Below are 18,536 nucleotides of genomic sequence, written 5' to 3'. Positions count from 1 at the left end.
CTCCTTGAGGGTGGGGAGCTCTACTTATAAATTATGCATATAACCTACACATATGCCCATTCAGCAGGTGCTTGGTAGACATGCTGCTGCAGTAGCTAACAGTAATAGGGCTTTACTGCTGCTGTGTGCTATTGTTGAGCGACAGAATGACATCACTGGATGGGCTTTGTTACTCTCTTTAGGATTTTTTTTTAAGTTTCAACATTCATACAACACTGGCCTAACAAGGATGGCATTAAAAAAATGTCTAATTGGACCCCTCCACCCCAACACACGCAAGGCAAAAATGCTTCTCTGTCTTCATAATTCTGGTGAAAGTTTAAAACTTAGTCATAACTGCCTGGATTCTAACGTTTCTGTTGGCACTATTCACCCCTTTCCCTACCAAAGCAGGCTCTCAAGTACTGTATCGGTTATGGCAAACATAATTACCCTTGTCACCAAACGCATCTTGGTATTTTCATTGTATCTCAGTAATTGTAGGTGTAGCTCTCAGTGGAGGTTAATTTATGATATTTGGAAACCAAATAAACCATAAACGTTATGATATTTGTCAGACTCCAAAGTGGAGATTTACGTTTCGAGCAGTGAGTGGCCCCTTCAATACAATCCCGGTAACGTTTCTGGCCAATTACAAACCATCATCACTGAAGGGGCATGTGATGTTAGGATCCCTAGGCGTGTGTTTCTTCAGTCCATCTTGGCCATAAGATCAAGAACGGGTCCTGAGACTGAGGCAGGGAAGGAGTTGAGAGGGAACAGGCTGCTTTCAGTTCGAACATTCTGCATGTGGCCTCCTTCACACGTATCGGCTCACGGCCACGGATGTGAAGTCACCTGGGTCATGGACCCCCACAAGACAGATAGAACCGGTGTCCTCGCCCAGCCACAGAGCAGGGAGCATGCGCGACAGGTAGCGGCCCAGAGGGTCGGCGGAGGGGCGGGGCCGCGCGCTTGCGTATGCGCACAAAGCCGCAAAGGCGGAAGTGGTGCGCGGGGTCTGGCTGTGTGAAGACCTTCCGGGGAGGTGGCGGCCGCGGCGGCCGGCGCCGGAGCAGGATCCTAGGTGGAGGAGGTGACAGCGGCGGAGCTGGGAGTGGGACTCGCCGCGCGGCCAGGTGCCGTCAGGCAGGACTGGGGAGGGCGCCCACACCGTGTCCGCAAAGAAGGTGGACGCCGCCGTCGGGGTGGCCGGGGCGCGCGCGGACCTGTTGGGGTAGCGGGTGCGAGCGCTTCCGGGACGAGCATCCTCCCCTCGGGACGGGAGACCACCTCCCGGACTCCCGTAGCCTGCTGTTGGTTGGTCTCCCGCATTCCCCAGACTGTTTTTGCAGTTCCGAGCTACTTCCGGGTCTGTGTCCGGACCTCTGGTACTCCTCTGTTTGCGTTGCCACGAAGTGGCTGTTCTTGCAGAGCTATTAAGCTTATACCGCGGAAAGTCCTGTGTGTTCTTTCCGGCTTCGCAGCTGAATTCTCTTCCTCATACCCGCCCTTCTGCCCCCTTCCCCCCCCCAAAAACAACACTGAAAGATTTTGTTGGTATGCTAACAAGAGTTGGGTTTTTTGTTTTGTTTTCTGTATTTTTAAAAACTACTTCTACAGTTCTCGTACAGTGGATTATCAGAGTCCAGAATTTTAGTTAATGTTTTTATTACAGGTGAATTGAAATAGTTTGAGTCTTGGAGAAAAAAGACACTGCCAGCATTTGAAAATATAGAGTATAAATTAAACCCTAACTTTAGCACTTGAGGAGGAAAGTTTCAAAAATCACCAGTCTCCCACAGTTTGTGAGATGAGGTATAGGCGAAATCAGAATCTTGCTTTCTGCTTTATACTCTTATTCCACACACTGTAATTTACCCAAAGTGCAGACGAGACGTGAAGACAAGTGTGTCACCTGGGTGTGGCAAGTTCTGAATGGAGTTGGCCTTTTTCACATCCCACCTTTTTATAGTAGAAAGCTTTTATCTTTTCGTGTTACAAGAAGACCTAGAACAAGACCAAGCTGAGGCCAGTGAGATGGGGCACCATCTGAGAGCACTTGCCACCGAGCCTGGCCCTCAGAACCCACAAAGTGAAAGGAGAGAACCTGTTTCCCACAAGTTGTCATCTGACCTCCACCTGAGATCGGTGGCATCTACACACAGATTTTAAAGAAATATGTCCAGATAACTTCTATGTCAGTATGTCATTGTAAGTCAACATCACCTGTTTCTGATTTTTTTTAAGACTGAAAGGACTTCCTTTAATTGCATTTTAGCTGTTATTTTTTTCCTTCAATGTGCTAAAGGGTTAAGTTTAAGAAGGCAGATGTCTTAAGGCAGAGATCCACTTTAACGATTTCTTCCTGTTTTAGTTTCAGAGGTTATTTCAGATTTCTAAAGCAAAGCAAGGTGTTGATTATTTCATTACTTTTAATCCTCTTCTTGAGCTTTGGCTTGGGTTTTTGTTGTGTGTTTTTCTTTTTCTTTTTTTTTTTTTTCTTGAGACAAGATCTCTGTCCAATCTGATATTAAAGTCCCTATGTAGTTTAGGTATTTCACCTGGAATATAAGAACTTTGTCCCAGGTTCCTTTTTTTTTTTTTTTTAGATTTATCTGTATGTGTGTGTGTGTGTGTGTGTGTGTGTGTATGCATGAGAGTTAAAGGCAATTGCAAGCCTCCTAGCATGGGTGCTAGGAACCCTCTGCAAGAACAATAAACATTCTTAACCACTGAGCCATCTTTCCAGCCCTGGCTCTGATTCTTTAGATAACAATATCAATTATTAGTATTAGAAACAAGTGAGGTGCAAACATCAACGATTGCAGTTTGAGAGTAGCAGAGACCTTCGTGTCCTGTAAAACTGCACACTAAATGCCAGGGTTTTAAAGGGCAGGTTTTTGTGGTACCCAGGCATCACCTAAGCAATGGCAGTGAATCCATTTCCTCGTTCATCATAAGTGCTTGATGGGAAATTCAGGAGAGATGAGTAGTGTGTTGCACACATTAAGAAATGGTATTGCTGAAGTTATTTATCTGCACATACATCCTAGATCTGCAGCTATAAGGCTTCTGGGGAGTGTGTAGGAGTGATAAAGTTCTGGAAGAGAATGGAATGGAATAATGTTGTTGACCATGTCTTTAGAAGTGCACAGAAGACCTTCAATTCTGTGTCTTAATGTTTTGTCGTGTGGTATCATATTGTGGGTGATGCAGAGCCATTTGTAGAGCAGGCTAGGTGGGGAATCCGGATCCTCATTTCTTCCTTCATGTCAGGAGGGTGAACTAGTTTCAGCACACCAGGCCATTGCCAACGACGTTTCTGAAAAACTGAATAATGTAAAATAATGCACTCGGGTTGACATACTGTGTGCTGTGCACGTCTGCGTTTATCATACTGAAAAGCTGAATAATGAAAGCTAATGCATGGGGATTGTCATACTGTGTGCCGTGCACATCTACATTTATCTCCTAGATTCTGCAAAATTCTTTACAAGGTGTACCTTACTTTTCCCAGTACAGATGCAGGACCCAAAGCTCAGAGAGAATACTTTGTCCAAGACTCCTCAGGTAGCATCCTAGTTTAGGCCTCAAAGTTGCAAACCATGGGGACTGCTTTCTTATACTTTGTGCTTGCCATTTAACGAGAAGCATTTCAGAAGAGGGCAATGTTGGGAAGAATTGCCTTCTGAAGAAATATTCTGATGTCACTATAAGTAGGGAATTGATTTTTACAAGACTCATTCTCTGTGTGTGCTTTTCAGCCCAAGTATAATATCTCCACTCCTCCCAGTTCATATCTACTGTACATTTTCCGTTTATCTCATCAAGTTTGCCAACACTATGGCCCTTTCAAAAATGTATCCAAGTGAGGCGGATGTGAGCTGGAGTTTGAGGCCTGTCTAGTAGACATGCCAATTTATTTGGTTTCTGTTATGGATGAAAAGTCTATGCCAGATACCAAGATGCAGAGACTGGTGATGTTTGGGTCTTGGCCTTATCTTTTCCAGGGATTAATGAAAGGTGTCATGTTGGGGCATATTATTTTAAGGTGTGTTACTCTTGTTTATGTTGCATTTGTTTAACTCTGTGATGCTGTGTTAATGTGACTGAAACACCTGGTGGTCTAATAAAGAGCTGAATGGCCAATAGCAAGGCAAGAGAGGAATAGGTGGGGCTGGCAGGCAGAGAGGATGAATAGGAGGAGAAATATGAGGGGGAATGAGAAAGGAAGGAGGACTTCAGGGGCCAGCCACCTAGCTACACAGTCACCCAGCCAGACATGGAATAAGGAAAGAAAAGGTATACAGGAATAAAGATAAAAGCTCTGAGATCAAAGGTAGATGGGGTAATTGTAGTTAAGAAAAGCTGACAAGAAACGAGCTAAGATAAGGCTGGGCATTCATAGCTAAGAATAAGTCTCCAGTGTGTGGTTAATTTGGGAGCTGAGTGGTACACCCCCCAAAAAAGCAAAAAGAGTAAAACATTGAACTACATTTTTGACTGTTGTTTTCTTTCTTTAAAAAAAAAACTCTTGAATTTTTAGGGGGCCTACCCTCCACCTCCCAAGTAAATCACACATGGAGGCTTATTATTCTTAGTCATGATGTCCAGCCTTAGCTTGGCTTGCTTCTTGCCAGCACTTCTTAACTTAACCACTCTTCCTTTTGCCCCTGGGGTTTTCCTTTTCTTGCTTCTGTATACCTTACTTTGACTCCTGCTCCCAGGCAGGCTGGGTGGCTGGCTCCTGACATCCTCCTCCCCTTATCCTCCTGTTACTTCACCTCTTTCTCCTTTCTCTTTCTGTTTATACTCTCAGCACTGAAACACAGGACAGTGGGAGGAGGGCAATTTAAAACACGGCTTATCATGAAACCTGTAAAAATCTTAAGGAAGTAAGAATGATTGAGACACAGCAAGGAATGATTTGTAGGGGGTAACACTGATACCCAGAGCGACTTAGCTGCACCTGTAAATTTTATAGTGTACTTTGGATTGTTTGAATATGATACTTCATAGGCTGTGCAATTTGCCATAACTGCTTATTCTCTTTTCTAGGCTCAGCCAGCAAAGGAAAGACAGGACCCAATAGTGGAAACCAGCAAAGACAAGGTTGCAGGCCTTGAATGTGGCAAAGCAACAACAATGGACCTCAAGTTCAACAATTCCAGGAAGTATGTCTCCATCACTGTGCCATCCAAAACCCAGACAATGTCACCACACATCAAGTCAGTTGACGACGTTGTGGTGCTGGGCATGAACCTCAGCAAGTTTAACAAGCTCACACAGTTTTTCATATGTGTTGCTGGAGTTTTTGTATTTTACCTAATTTATGGATACTTACAGGTAAAAAGCAGTCCTATATCAGTCCTATTTTAGCACTTAATGCCCATGTTGGTTTTGACTACTTGTTTTCACCATGATATTTTTATTTACAGGCTAACAGTTGACTCAAAGCTTGAGATTTTTGTAGAACAATAACCTCTTAAAAAGTAAAGATCAGACTGTTGAAGTTAAATATTTTAAGTTGGAAAGGAAGGCTGTCTTGCAAAATTAAAGTTATGAAAGTAAACTTACAAATATTTAACAAAACAGGTGACTGCAGCTGTGTGTTCATATCTTTAAAGGCTTGCTCATTTATTTTTTATTTGTGTGAGTATTTTTCTTGCATATATGTAAGTGTACCACATGTGTGCCTGTTGCCCAAGGAAGCCTAAGGAGGGTATTGAATCCCTGGAATTGGGCCAACAGAGATTGTGAGCAGCTGTGTAGATGCTAGGACATGGACCTGGGCCATCTGCAAGAGCAGCAGTGACTTCCTTTAACCTCTGAACCATCCAGTCACATGCACACACATGCTGATTTTAAAGAGAATGACCTGAGCATTGGTCCATGCCTAGGAAGATCATTTTACAATAGAGTTGGAAATAGCACAGAAAGGAAGGAAGGAAGAAAGAGCAACGTATCAGCAGTTAGAAATAGGGACTGGAATTTTTCTTGTTAAGCATTTTCTTCCCTTCAAAATGCCCCTATTACAAATAACTTGGAGGCACAGGTAGCCATTGCAAAGGAAAATGATGCAGTTGCCTTGCCATTCTTTGCAAAGCTCCAGGGCCTTACCTGACTGAGATAGTGAGGGGCTGAAAAATGATAAACACGTGGACACAGAAAACCTGGGGATCGGGTGCACTGGGGTCTCAGATGAAGAAGCCACAGCACCCCGGAAGCTCAGCATATTTATTATACACGATTGAACGGGGAGGTGAGGTATTACATACAGCTTGGACAAGGAGGCACAGCTGAACAGGGAGGCAGGTTTAGCCAGGCTTACTCCAAGCATTCTCTGTAGGGGAGCTGTCTTCAGGCCATGTTGAGGCTGGGGAGAGCTAAGGTGAACATTTTTTGCATATAGTGTCAACATTTGTAGTTGGAGCAAAAGAAGGCTTTACCACTCCCCTGAGGCATCACCTGGGGATGGCTTTGACACTCCTGTGAGGTTGAGGCATCTGGGTCTTTGGCATGGCCATGCCCATTTCAGCGGTGTGCAGTCACTTAGGACTTCACTCTCTCACTGTGTAGTCTATAACTGTTATTGACTGCATTTTTTCTATTTGAATAATTAACATATTTCCATCCAAAGCAAATATCAAAGTTTTTAGTTGTGTAAGTCCTTCACACTGTAGCTTTTCTACTGTGACTTTGTGAGCACTTATGTGGTTTCTAACTCTTTGTAATTGTACATTAAAGTAGTTAATATAAAGTGACTAGGGCCTATTTTATCTATCCCACACACACCCATACTGGGTGGAAAGTTCAGTTCATTCAATTAAAAGTAAACCATGTAACATTTGTAGAATACTTCTCAATGACTTGTTAAAATGGCTGATTAGTTATTAAGTGTACATGTTACTTCATAATATAATATCGTGTATAGGAGCTGGGAATTTAGCTCTTTTGGTAGTGTTTGCCTAGCAGGCACTAAGCCCTGGGTTCATTTCCCAACACTGCATAAACAGGATGGTGACATGTGCTTAGGATCTTAGCGCTGTGGACACAAACACAGGAAGAACAGAAATGCAGTGTCGCTGTAGGTTGAGAGTGGGTGTGAAGTTAACCTGGATTATGTGAAACCCTGTCTCAAAAAAGAAGAGAGAGAAATGCACATACTGCGTGTTTAGGGAAATAAAACATCCCCTATACAAGGAGATTATTATATAATCTGTGACACATAATTTTGAAAATGCTATAATAGGAACCGTATCACTGTAGAAAACCAGTGGAGTGAATGAAGTATGGCTTGCTTGCTTTTAAAATGTACTCATAACAGTGGACTGAAAGTCAGTCTCCGCCTTGAACATAACAGCATTCGTTGTCTTCCTACAGGAGCTGATATTTTCAATGGAAGGCTTTAAGCCCTATGGCTGGTACCTTACCTTAGTGCAGTTTGCATTCTACTCAATATTTGGCCTAATAGAACTTCAGCTCATTCAGGACAAAAGGAGAAGGTATGTGATGTGTTTATCGTCGTCAGTTGAATGTGGGGTGGGTGTGCGGCTTTGGGGGGGGCGGGTGTCAGCCTGCCAACTGTGCATGATTCTACATTTCCTGCTAACATGTGATCATGAGTTTTTAATCAGTATAAACTACTTGCTTAAGATAATAAATCTGTTTCCTTTATGCCCTGGAAAAAAGTAGATTTCCCCTTTTAAATGCAGTGTCACAACATTAAATAGAACATGGGTCAACTCATGGTTGGGCACACTTCCTCAGAGGTCAGATAACACATTATCATAACCTGAGCATGCCTAGTGAAAGATTTAAAATGTGCCAACATCACAGTAGGTAAGCGAAAGGCCAGTGTCAACTTTTCTAATAGTTTTTGAAGTGTCAAGTTAATGTTTTGTGGGTTGTATCTCCTGACATTGTCACAAAGTGTCTAGTAGTTGAGATCTGGGTATTTTTTACTTTTTTAATGAGTTAATAGTAAGAGTTTCATTATGGCATTCTCATGTACATGTGTCATCATAAGATGTTCTAGATCATCCCCTCCCATACCGCACCCTACATCTTACCTGTCCCACTCTTGCTGTCCCTTCCCATAGGTAGTCCCCTCACCTGGTTTCATGATGTCACAGGTGTTTGATTACCCTCTCTTCCTTCTTCCCTGTTGTCCACTTTCTAATTTCAAGTACTTCCTCAAAAGTTTCATATACATAAATGTAGGTACCCTTATGGGGGGGCATATGGCTGTCTCTTTATGATTATCCACTAGTTCATTTAACATCAAGAATTCCAGCTCCATCCATTTCCTTGCAGTTGTCAGGATTTCATTTCTCTTCATAGCTAAGTAAAGCTCCATTATGTAGACACGCCTTGTTTTCTCATCTGTTCATAGGTTGTTAGATGTCTCACTACTCTGGCTGTTGAGAATAGTAAAGCTGTAGACATGGATGTGCAAATACTTCTGTGGTATGTCATCTGTTCAGTAGATGAGGAATGGCATATCTGGACCGTGTGCTATGATACTATTCTTTAGTTTTTTTTTTTTTTAAAAACCTTACTAATTTCCACAGTGGTGGCACCAGTTTATATTCCCACCAGCAGGGTATACACATTCCTCTTTCCCCTCATCCCCTCCAGAAATGTAGTTTCATGCATTGTGTTTTCTTTGTGATAACCATTCTGACTGGATTGAAGTAGAATCTCAAAGCAGGTTGAATTTGCATTTCCTTGATGGCTAGGGATGTTGTCCATGTTTCCAAATACCTACTGGCCACAGACATTTGCTCTTGAGAATTGTGTATTCGGTTTCTTAGCCCGTTTCTTGACTGCATGATTTGTGTTATGGTTTTTAACTTGGGAGGGGTAATATATTCTCAGTATTAATCCACTGTCTGGTGTATAGTTAGCACAAACTTTTTTGCCCCATTCTGTAGGCTGCATCTTCATTTGGTGTTTTCTTTGCTGAAGAGATGTTTTTTTAATTTTATGTGATATAGTTTGTTTGTTCTTGGGATTCTCCTCAATTCTGGAGTACCTTTAGTAATGTCACTGCCCATTCCTGTATCTTGAAGTGCTTCCCCCTAATAGTCTGAGAGCATTAACTCCTGCATTGAGTTCTTTGGTCTATTTTTAACTCATTTTTTACGTGGTATGAGTTATGGCTATAGCTGTATATGAGTGTCCACTTTCCCAGCGCTGTGTGTTGACTGGGGCTGTCTTTTCCCATTTTATGTTTGACACCTTTGTCAAAAATGAGTTGTATGTGGTTGTGTGAGCTTCTCTACAGATCTTCTATTCTGTTGGTCTATATTTGTTGGGGGTTCACCGTCATACTTGTTTTATCAATGTGGCTCTATAGTGAAATTCTTTGTGACACCTCAGCATTGTACTTTGTATTAGGTGTACTTTGAGGTCCTTTGTGCTTGTGAATGATTTTTAGGATTGTCTCAATCCAGTGTCTTCAGTTTCTTTATTGTCTGCAAGTATCATTATAGCAGTCTTTCATGAACTCTTGGTTAAGTTTATTCCTTAGTTAACTGCATGTTTTTATTTTGGTTTTAAACAATTGTAAGTAAGATTTTCTTCATTTCTTCCTTAGCAAACTTTGTTTTGGTATATAAAATTAATCAGAAGAATCGTCTGGTAGAATCTTTAAGTTCTTTCAATATAGGATCATGCTGTATACAAATATGATTTGGCTTTTTTCTTTCTTATTTGTTTTCTTTTTTCTCTTCTCTAACAAAGAATATGGTGTTTTAGTTTTTCAAAATGCAGTGTGTGTGTGAAACTGGGAGGAAGGCAGGGAGGCAGGGAGGCAGGGAGGGAGGAAAAGGTCACAGCATGTATGTGGGCATGTGTGTGAGGAGGTCTGAGGACCAGGAAGAGAAAGCCTAAGTGTCATAGCATGTATGTGGGCATGTGTGTGAGGAGGTCTGAGGACCAGGAAGAGAAAGCCTAAGTGTCACAGCATGTATGTGGGCATGTGTGTGAGGAGGGCTGAGGACCAGGAAGAGAAAGCCCGAGTGTCACAGCATGTATGTGGGCATGTGTGTGAGGAGGTCTGAGGACGCCTTTCAGGAGTCAGTTCTGGGACTGCTCTCTGAGTCCTGGTTTTCAGTCTTTGCAGCAGGCCAGTTTATACACTCAGCCATCTTGCTGGCCGTCTAGCTAAGATTTTGAGCACTTTGAGTATATAGGCTTGTAGTCTGGGGACTTGAATTTCTTGATGTGGATGTTTTCTATTCCTAGTTTCTTAAGAGTTTCATCACGAAGGGGTAATGAACTTTGTGATGGTTTCTCCATGTATTGAGATGATCTTGTGATTTCTGTCCTTAAGATTATTTATGTGATGCATTACATTGATTTGTGTTTATTGAGCCAGCCCTTCATCTCTGATGTGAAGCTACTATGTCTGTTAAATCCATTCACCAGTGGTATAGTTTAAAGTTTCCTTGTAGATTTTTAGTTTGAATGACCTGTCTAAAGATGAGACTTTATTACTATATGTTGCCCTTTTTTTTTACTTAAGTGGACTTCAAGTTATCAACTACCAGAAAGCCACACCAGCTTGTGTTCAGTTTCCATTTGCTTGGTAAGTTCACTTCCGTCCTTTGTCTCTTTGTCTGTAGGTATCTTCCAGAGAGATGTTTCTTGGAAACATTAGCTAGATTTAGATTTTAATATTATCATCCAGTTTCCATCTCTTCATTGTTGAGTTGAAGTCATCTACACTTGAGGTCATTTATCTTTGGAAATTGTTTACTAATTACTGTAATTCTCTTGCTTAAATTGTTGTTTGTTCTTTCTCCCTCCTCTTAGGGGTTTGCTGGTTTACTGCATTGGACATGGTGAATTGCTTCTTGTATGTTCCTCTCATGAAAGTTATGCTTTATTATTGTCTCATGAATGAGACAGGTTTTTCATCTTCCTCTGTGTTTAGTATTCCTCTAAGTATCTTCTGGAACACTAAACTAGTGGTTATGAAGTGCCTTAATTTGTGCTTATCTTCAAATATTTGCAGTTTTTATCAGTTTTCTGTGATAATGCTGTTGAATATAGCAGGCTTGAACTGTGTCATTCCATGATTTCCTGGATTGAAGTTGCTGAGAGAGATCTGATGTTACTCTGATGTTTGTATTTCTGTAGGTGAACTGGCATTTTCCTCTTTGAGCTTTTAATCTTGTTCTTTGTATTTTTGTATGCCATGGAGACATTCATCTCTGGTCATGTCTATTTGGAACTTTGAACTTTTGTGTTTGGATGCCCATTTCTTTCACTAGACTTCTAAGATTTTCTGCTATGATTTTACAGGCTCCATGCCTGTCATTCTTAACTCAGCTTCTACTCAAGGTTCTTACTTTGCGGTTATACCCCTTTATTGTTTTCTTTATCAGTATTTGAATGTAGCATTTATCTTCTGTGGCCTCCATCCCTGACACTTTCTTTCTGCTTGGTCAAGTCTCTTGGTTATGCTTTCAATTGTGTTTTTTTTTTTTAATTCATTGAAAGTTTTTGTTTCCAACTTTTTTTTTTCAAAATCTCAATTTCCTTGATGATTTTTCCCCTTGCCCAGCTTTTCATCTATATTGCAATCCACCACCACCACCCCCCCGCTGCTATATTTCTTTAACTTTTCTGCATTCTGACTTCAACTTCTGGGTTTTATTCCTAATGCCTGTGTGTGTGCTCTTTAAGGTCACTTATCATTTTTACTAGTACACTCTGGGTGTGTCTTCAATATTTTACCATTTCAGTAGTATTATTGAGTTCATTAATTGAGTTATGATCTTTTGAAGTCACATGCCCCCCTCTCCCCTCTCCTCCCTCTCTCTTCCTCTTCCTCCCCCTCCCCCTCTCCCCCCCCCGCCTCTTTTTTTGTGTGTATGTTTTTTGTAGCCGTTTATGCATCTCTTGGTTTGGGTATCCCTTCCAATTCCTTTTCTTGAAGGCTCAATCCCCAGTACAATTCAAAAAAGTAACTTAAATGCAGCTCACATATCACCAATGACATAAACAGAAAATGGCAAAAGCTAATGTAGAATGTGCAGTAATGTTAAAAGTGATTATAGTAAATTTGGTAATAGTGAATGAATGCGATGAAAGTGGCATGAGAAGGAGGAACAGTAGAGAAGAAGCAAGGCAAATAAATGAGGGAAAAAGAATAATGAGTGGTAAAAAAGGAAAGAGAAAAACAAAAAAATTAAAAACCAATAAACAAAATTTTCCTACAATGAGAAAGTTCAAAAAAAGATAGGTTTGTTTGTTTTCTAAAATAAGATCAAGCCAGGTGTGGTGGCACACACCTTTAATCTCAGCACTCGGAAGGCAGAGGCAGGTGGATCTTTGTAAATTCTAGGCTACCATCATCTACAAAGCGAGTTCCAGAGCAGCCAGGACTAATACACAGAGAAAACCATGTCTCAAAAACACCTTAATTAATTAAGGCTAGAGCATTACTAAAAGGAATGAAGGAAAAAGGGAAAAGGCATAAAGAGAAAAAAAGAAAAGAAAAACTTGCTTAGCAATGAAAAAAGGGGTAAACAGAATTAGATGAATGTTTGAAGGAGAAAAGTGAAAACATAGATCTGTTTTTAATACAATAAGGTAAAAAAATACTAATTGTACCCAAGGAAGAGAAGCTTGGGGAACAAAGCATGAAGCCATGTGAGTCCTGCCAGCTTTTGCTGGCAGAGAGGCAAGTGGCCTTGTGGCCCTTGTCTTTGCTGTGGTTTGTGTGGTAGTGAACGAGTTTCTGTGTTGAGTTTGGAATCTTGCCTGTATAACAAAATCTCTGCAATTGTGGGCTGGGCAGACCCTCACCTTCCTGTGACCTCTGACACAGTACCCCTCCCTGGTGTCACTGAAACTCTGCTTGAAGGGGGCTCACAAGTGTACTGGGAGTGTGGCACACAGCACTGAGACCCATGCAGACAAAGCACCTGTCTGTCCTTTGCAGCCCACTTGACACCCTGGTGGAGGGATGCAGCTGTGGCTCTCAGGCAGCTTCCTGGGCCTTCTGAGATCTCAGGTCCTACAGCAGGCTCTCTGACTTGTTGTTGTCCCTTTTTTAGGTCACCCCAAGTAGATAAGTTTTTTGTTGTTGTTGTTGTTTTTTGGTTTTGGTTTTTACGAGACAGGGTTTCTCTGTATTGTTTTGGAGGCTGTCGGTCCAGCCTGGCCTCGAATTCACAGAGATCCGCCTGCCTCTGACTACCGAGTGCTGGGATTAAAGGCGTGCGCCACCACCACCTGGCCAGGTAGGTAAGTTTTAAACAGTCAGTTCCCTCAGATTGGTGCTCAGCCACTGCCCTCAGAGTGGGTTCCTCTCCCGCACTGACCCATGTGCCTGAGACATTAGTCTCACCAAAACCCACCACTAAATTGGAGGCTCTTTCTGCCTTGTCCTGAGGGTAGAGCTGTGTCTTCACCAGAACTAACTTCCCTTTGGATAAGGTTCTGCTCTATCCCACCCTGCCTCCACCAAACAGCAGTCAGAGCTGTTAGTCTTCGCTCCCTTCCTTTGGTGTACCCACTGTCCTGAAATACAGTCTTTTATACAGCTATTTCTTCACCAAATCGTGTGGAGGTGGCTGCCTTCCCTGAAAGTCCAAGGTTTCTAGTCTTTTAATCGATACGATTTGTTCTTTGGCAGTTTCCCACGAGTATATATGCTCTCACCCTGCCCACCCTCCTCTCTCTCCCAACCTGTGAGCTTCCCTTCGGCCTACAAGTCCATCTACTGCATTCTTGTCTTAGTTTGGAGATGTGTTTCCTAAGTACTGGAGGAACGCATTTCTTTTTGTTAAATGCAGAACGCTAATTTGAAAATCTCTTAAATTAGTAACCATATAGATTTGAAAAACAATACTTTGGTTTATCTTTAATGGCATATAAAACAAAATAGTTATATCGTGACCATAAACAGAAGGTAGTTAGGAATGTGGGCATGCAGTTTGGGGGTAAATGAAGTACGTTCATCCTTTCATTGAGTGTAGGATGCATATAGTCATGTATCTGGGGCAGTTAAAGGATAGTAAAGACAATACTGACATTCCATCTTCTGTATAAACATTTAATGCCTCAAAAATCATAGATTGTTATTTTTCTACATAATTGTTTTGAACTATGTACATAGGTAACTATTCAGCTTCAAATATTCAAATCCACTTACACAAGATTTTTACTGGAAGAATCTAACAAATTTCTTTATAGATTTATTTGTATTTCCCAAATTCTATTGCTGGTATTTTTTTTTACAGCTGTTACAGTTAAATACTCAAGTGTGAGAACATTATCTCTGTTATTTTTTCGTGCTCTCAAACTACAAGATAAAACATGGGTGATGGACTAGAAAGTAAGTAAATATCATTGCCAAGACTAATAGTAAGGGATCAACGAGCCATTTTCTTAGAAACCGCTGCTTCAAGGTGGAAGTCGTGTCAGGATATAGCTCCTGAAGTTGAGTTTGAGGAGGAAGCATCTCAATATTAGCCAGCCAGATGAAGTGTGCTGTGGGCTAATTTATCTCACTGTCTGGTTATGTGACCGTAAAATATTTGAAAAAAAATGAGTTGCATTTGATTGAAACATAGAAAGATTTTGAAAGATGAATCTCTAGACTTGGTATCAGTGGTTGTGAACTGAAGCTGTTTCTTTACAAGGTACATTGTGTTGAAGTGTTTAGAGCTTCATCCAGCCAGAGTTCCTTGTCTTTAATGTACTTGACTTCAAATTTCCTGGTCTGTTGTTACTCCCTTGAGCCTCTGACCTGCACTCTGTTTAGTTGTTTTCTCTGCCTGGGTCTGTATAAGTGATGATATGTTAGCACAAGCACAGGATTTAGAATTTAAAGGTCATGGCTTTGGGCACTGTCTCTCATTGGACCTCTCAAGACCTGGAGAGTCTCTGAACTCTGGGCTTGTTTGAGAGTGTGACATGGGAGCAACATGGCAGCTCCAGTGCTCAGAACGTGCTATTATCATCCGTCACCAAGTAACACCTTTTTAGCCATTGCCTGAGTTTGGGATACAGGAAATATATGAGTTTGCATGGAAGGACTTTCTTTTAAATTGTATTTTCCCCACTGTTTTTTGAAGAAGTGTTGAGAAATTAAATAAAATATAAGCACTAGGAATCCAGAATCCAGGAGACAGGCTGATGAAATGAAGCTTCTTCATCACCCATGAGGAAACAGGACCTGGAGGACTGACATTTTTATAAGGTCATGCAGCAAGTTCCTCTGGGGGTTGGGCTCCCTGAGGCCCTGAAGTCAAGACAACTCCTGTCTGCCTGTATCCTGCTTTCATAGCCATTCCTTTAAGTTTGCTGACTGGAATTTTGGCTTTTATGCAAAGCCTGGAAAGTGATGTTTCCTCATTCATTGACAAGGACAGTGATTCGTCAGACTCCGGGACACTGAGGAAATACAATTGTAGTAATTGAAGGGCACCTATGGGCAGGCCAGTTCTTGGCAATGGATTTTAAGGGTTGACTCCCACATTAGTACTGAAGTAGGAAAAACCTTAAACTTGAAAGGGTAAATAATGCATTTCAATAGAATTTTTCCAACAAGTTATTTTAGTGTATATATATATACCAATATAAAAGATATAGACATAGTGGGCACTGTAGCTCAGTTGGTAGAGTCTTTGCCTAGCATATATGTAAGACCCTGGGTTCTGTCAGCATTACGTATACCAGGCTTGGTGGCACATGCTTGTCGTCCCAGCACTCAAGCTCAAGGTTTTCCTCTGCTCCATATGGCATCGAGGCTAGCCTGGGCTAAAGGTTCTGTCTCACAAAAAAAAAAGAAAAGAAAAGAAAGAAAGAAAAAGAGAAGAAAGAGGGAGGGAGAGAGGGAGGGAGGGAGGAAGAGAGAGTGAGAGAGACAGAGAAAGAAGGAAGAAAAGAAAAAAATTGGAGGAATTGGGAATTGTGTGCCTGATTAAAATGCCAATACAAATGCCTACGTGTAGGTAGGTTACATCTAAGTACACATCATAATCATCATAATCAAATTACGTGACTTATTTGTTTGTGTCCATCATATAGTATGCCAGATTAGTACTATAAGCCATTAGTAATTACTCAGAGTGAGCATATGCCCATACTTTGTAAAGATACCAAATTCAGAATCTCCTTCAGGAAACCTGAGTGGAGCCAAAGTTAAAAATTTACAGGTGGTGAAGACAGCATCGGAAACTACCTGAAACTGATTATTCTAACATGGAAAATGGAGAGGTGGTTTATAAAATACTGTGCTAACAATCATGCCTGGAGTTGTGAAGCCATAGCTTTCTCTAGAGAAGTTCTTTGTTCTGGTGGTTACATTTTTTTCCTAATGCTGGATGGAGAAGTTAGGAAACAAAAGCAGTGTAAAAGGTAGTTTATAACAATAGTGATTGGGCCTTTTTACCATTGGAGAAGCCCATTATCTTTTTAATCCTTTCTTTTTTACAAATTAATTCAAGATAGTTTTTATCTATACCTAGAGCTACTGTGAGAACATCTTTGATCAGCATTTATACATCAGCTAGAATCTCAGTAAGTCTCTTACTGTTATAACACACAGTTGAGATTCCTTGTTGATAATTTAGTAAAAGTATATTGTGATTTTTGTCAGTATACAAGTAAACGGTGTTATAACTTGACAAGAGTGATTTTTAAAATGTATATTTCCAGAAATATTAACAGAATTAGGGAAGCACATTGTAAGCCATCTAAAGTACTATGAAACCAAGTCCCACAATGAAGGTTTTAAAAATTGTCTCTTCCAGAATACCAGGAAAAACCTACATGATAATAGCTTTTCTAACTGTGGGTACTATGGGCTTATCAAACACTTCCTTGGGCTACCTGAATTATCCCACCCAAGTCATCTTCAAGTGCTGCAAACTGATTCCTGTTATGCTAGGAGGAGTTTTTATTCAAGGTACAGTAATGACATGTTTTATACTGTTTGAAGCGCGAAGCTGTGTTGTGGCATCTGGCATTAGGAAAAACAGCAAATGTCCACAACACTGTTATTGAACGTTCTAGACACTGTGAAAATATAGCATCTGGTAAAAATAGAGGGTCATAAAAAATTGCTATTTCTAACATATTGTAGTATTTGAGGTTCATAATTGGACATAAGAGAGAAAAGCCAGTATTTTGCTTTATTATTTTATCTTTGAATTTAATGCATCGCCAATGCCATACCCACATAGTGAAGCCTTTTGAGTACATCCCCTTCTTCCCTGACGGCACTAGCTCTCATGATTTAGACTCCAGCTGGGTGGAGCTGAATGGAAAGAGGAGGCAGTTGGAGCAGCAATCATGGGAGGAAGTTGTTGCTTGGTCCCTGTCTTGGAGATCTCCCATCACTGAAGGGCTTGGGCAGCCCGCTCTCAGTGTGTGCATCAAGATGCCTTCCTGAGGCTGACCTTTTACAGTGGAAATGCGTCAGCCCCTCACTGAACACTTCAGGACAGCTGTTCATATGAAAAAAAGAATACCTCGGTCTCTATTAAAAATTCTAACTAGGCACATATATTTCCTCAGAATTTTTACCAAAAGCTAGAATACATTAGGCAGAGGAAAGTGAGGGAATACTTCCCTGCCTAACAGTTTTCACATAGTATTTATAAACTGAAATGGTAGTTAATATAGCCACAACCATTAGTTTCTTCCCTTGGTAAACTTACAAACTACAGGAAAGTCTGTAGCCTTTTATTACATATTATATAAAAGGCATACTCATTTCTACAAATAGTTAAAATTGGGGAGTATACCTTTTACTTTGGTTAGTTTTCACAAAATTGCAGTCATGCACTGTATAAGGAAGCCCTGGTCACCAGTAGACTGTATGTGTGTGTGCTTCCATGAGATCACATTGCTCAGTGACATCATAGCCATCTCAGTCTGTGTATGTTCCTGATGACGCCAAACAAGAAGAAGATCCCCCTCAGGTGCACTTTCAGGACACACCCTCCCCCCCATTAAGTGGTGCATGTGTTGATTTTTGTTTTGTTTTCCTGTCTTAATAGATAAAATCTCATTTCTATCTTATTAGAATACATGGTGCCTGCTTTAATCTTAACCCTCCTGACATTGCTATATGCCTTGATGTGAGTGTCCCTTATGTTTAGGGCATTAGACATAAATACCACATCCTTTTACTGCTTAGTGAGGCACTGTGATCTGATATCAGGCTGAGTGAATATTTGCATAATGAGGCAGGCTTCCTTTTGTCTTGTATAGGAAAGCGTTACAACCTTGCAGATGTGTCTGCTGCAGTGTGCATGAGCCTTGGCCTGATCTGGTTTACCCTGGCTGACAGCACGATTGCACCAAACTTTAATCTGACAGGTGAGGAATGTATCCGTATTCCTAACTTAACAATTCACGAGGATTTTAGCTGGTGCTGTGATGCCGGTGAGTCTCATACCTAACAAGGCTTTCAGACTTTTCAAACTATAGTAAAAGTGTCAGTGCTCTGGAGATGTAACACTGTGGTAGCATGACAGGAAGCTCCCGGTTAAAACATTAACTGTCAAAGACAAGAAAGTTAA

The 18,536-nt window shown here is 41.1% G+C and overlaps 1 protein-coding gene across 11 annotated transcripts in view; it reads left to right on the top strand.

Moving 5' to 3' along the window:
- The first annotated feature begins 777 nt into the window (after positions 1 to 777).
- Positions 778 to 18,536, top strand: part of Slc35b3 (solute carrier family 35 member B3) — a 29,667-nt gene continuing 11,908 nt past the window's right edge. For 2 of the 11 annotated variants that reach the window (XR_005880879.1, XM_040755849.1), the window contains exons 1-4: positions 5,041 to 5,328; positions 7,366 to 7,487; positions 16,761 to 16,915; positions 18,226 to 18,333. Coding sequence is in view for 10 of the 11 variants with exons in the window: in XM_040755849.1 (XP_040611783.1) it covers positions 5,128 to 5,328; positions 7,366 to 7,487; positions 16,761 to 16,915; positions 18,226 to 18,333 (586 nt within the window). In the remaining variant the exon portion in view is untranslated. Of the gene's footprint in view, positions 914 to 979; positions 1,119 to 1,515; positions 2,194 to 5,040; positions 5,329 to 7,365; positions 7,488 to 16,760; positions 16,916 to 18,225; positions 18,334 to 18,536 lie in introns of those variants that run through there. The other 9 variants (XM_040755857.1, XM_040755854.1, XM_040755850.1 and 6 more) reach the window with 9 other exon arrangements.

This window comes from Mesocricetus auratus, unplaced genomic scaffold (genome assembly GCF_017639785.1).
Source record: "Mesocricetus auratus isolate SY011 unplaced genomic scaffold, BCM_Maur_2.0 Super-Scaffold_100013, whole genome shotgun sequence".
In the NCBI taxonomy this organism is placed as follows: Eukaryota; Metazoa; Chordata; class Mammalia; order Rodentia; family Cricetidae; genus Mesocricetus; species Mesocricetus auratus.
Note: the sequence above shows the minus strand (reverse complement) of the source record. Positions and strands in the feature narration are given on the sequence as shown.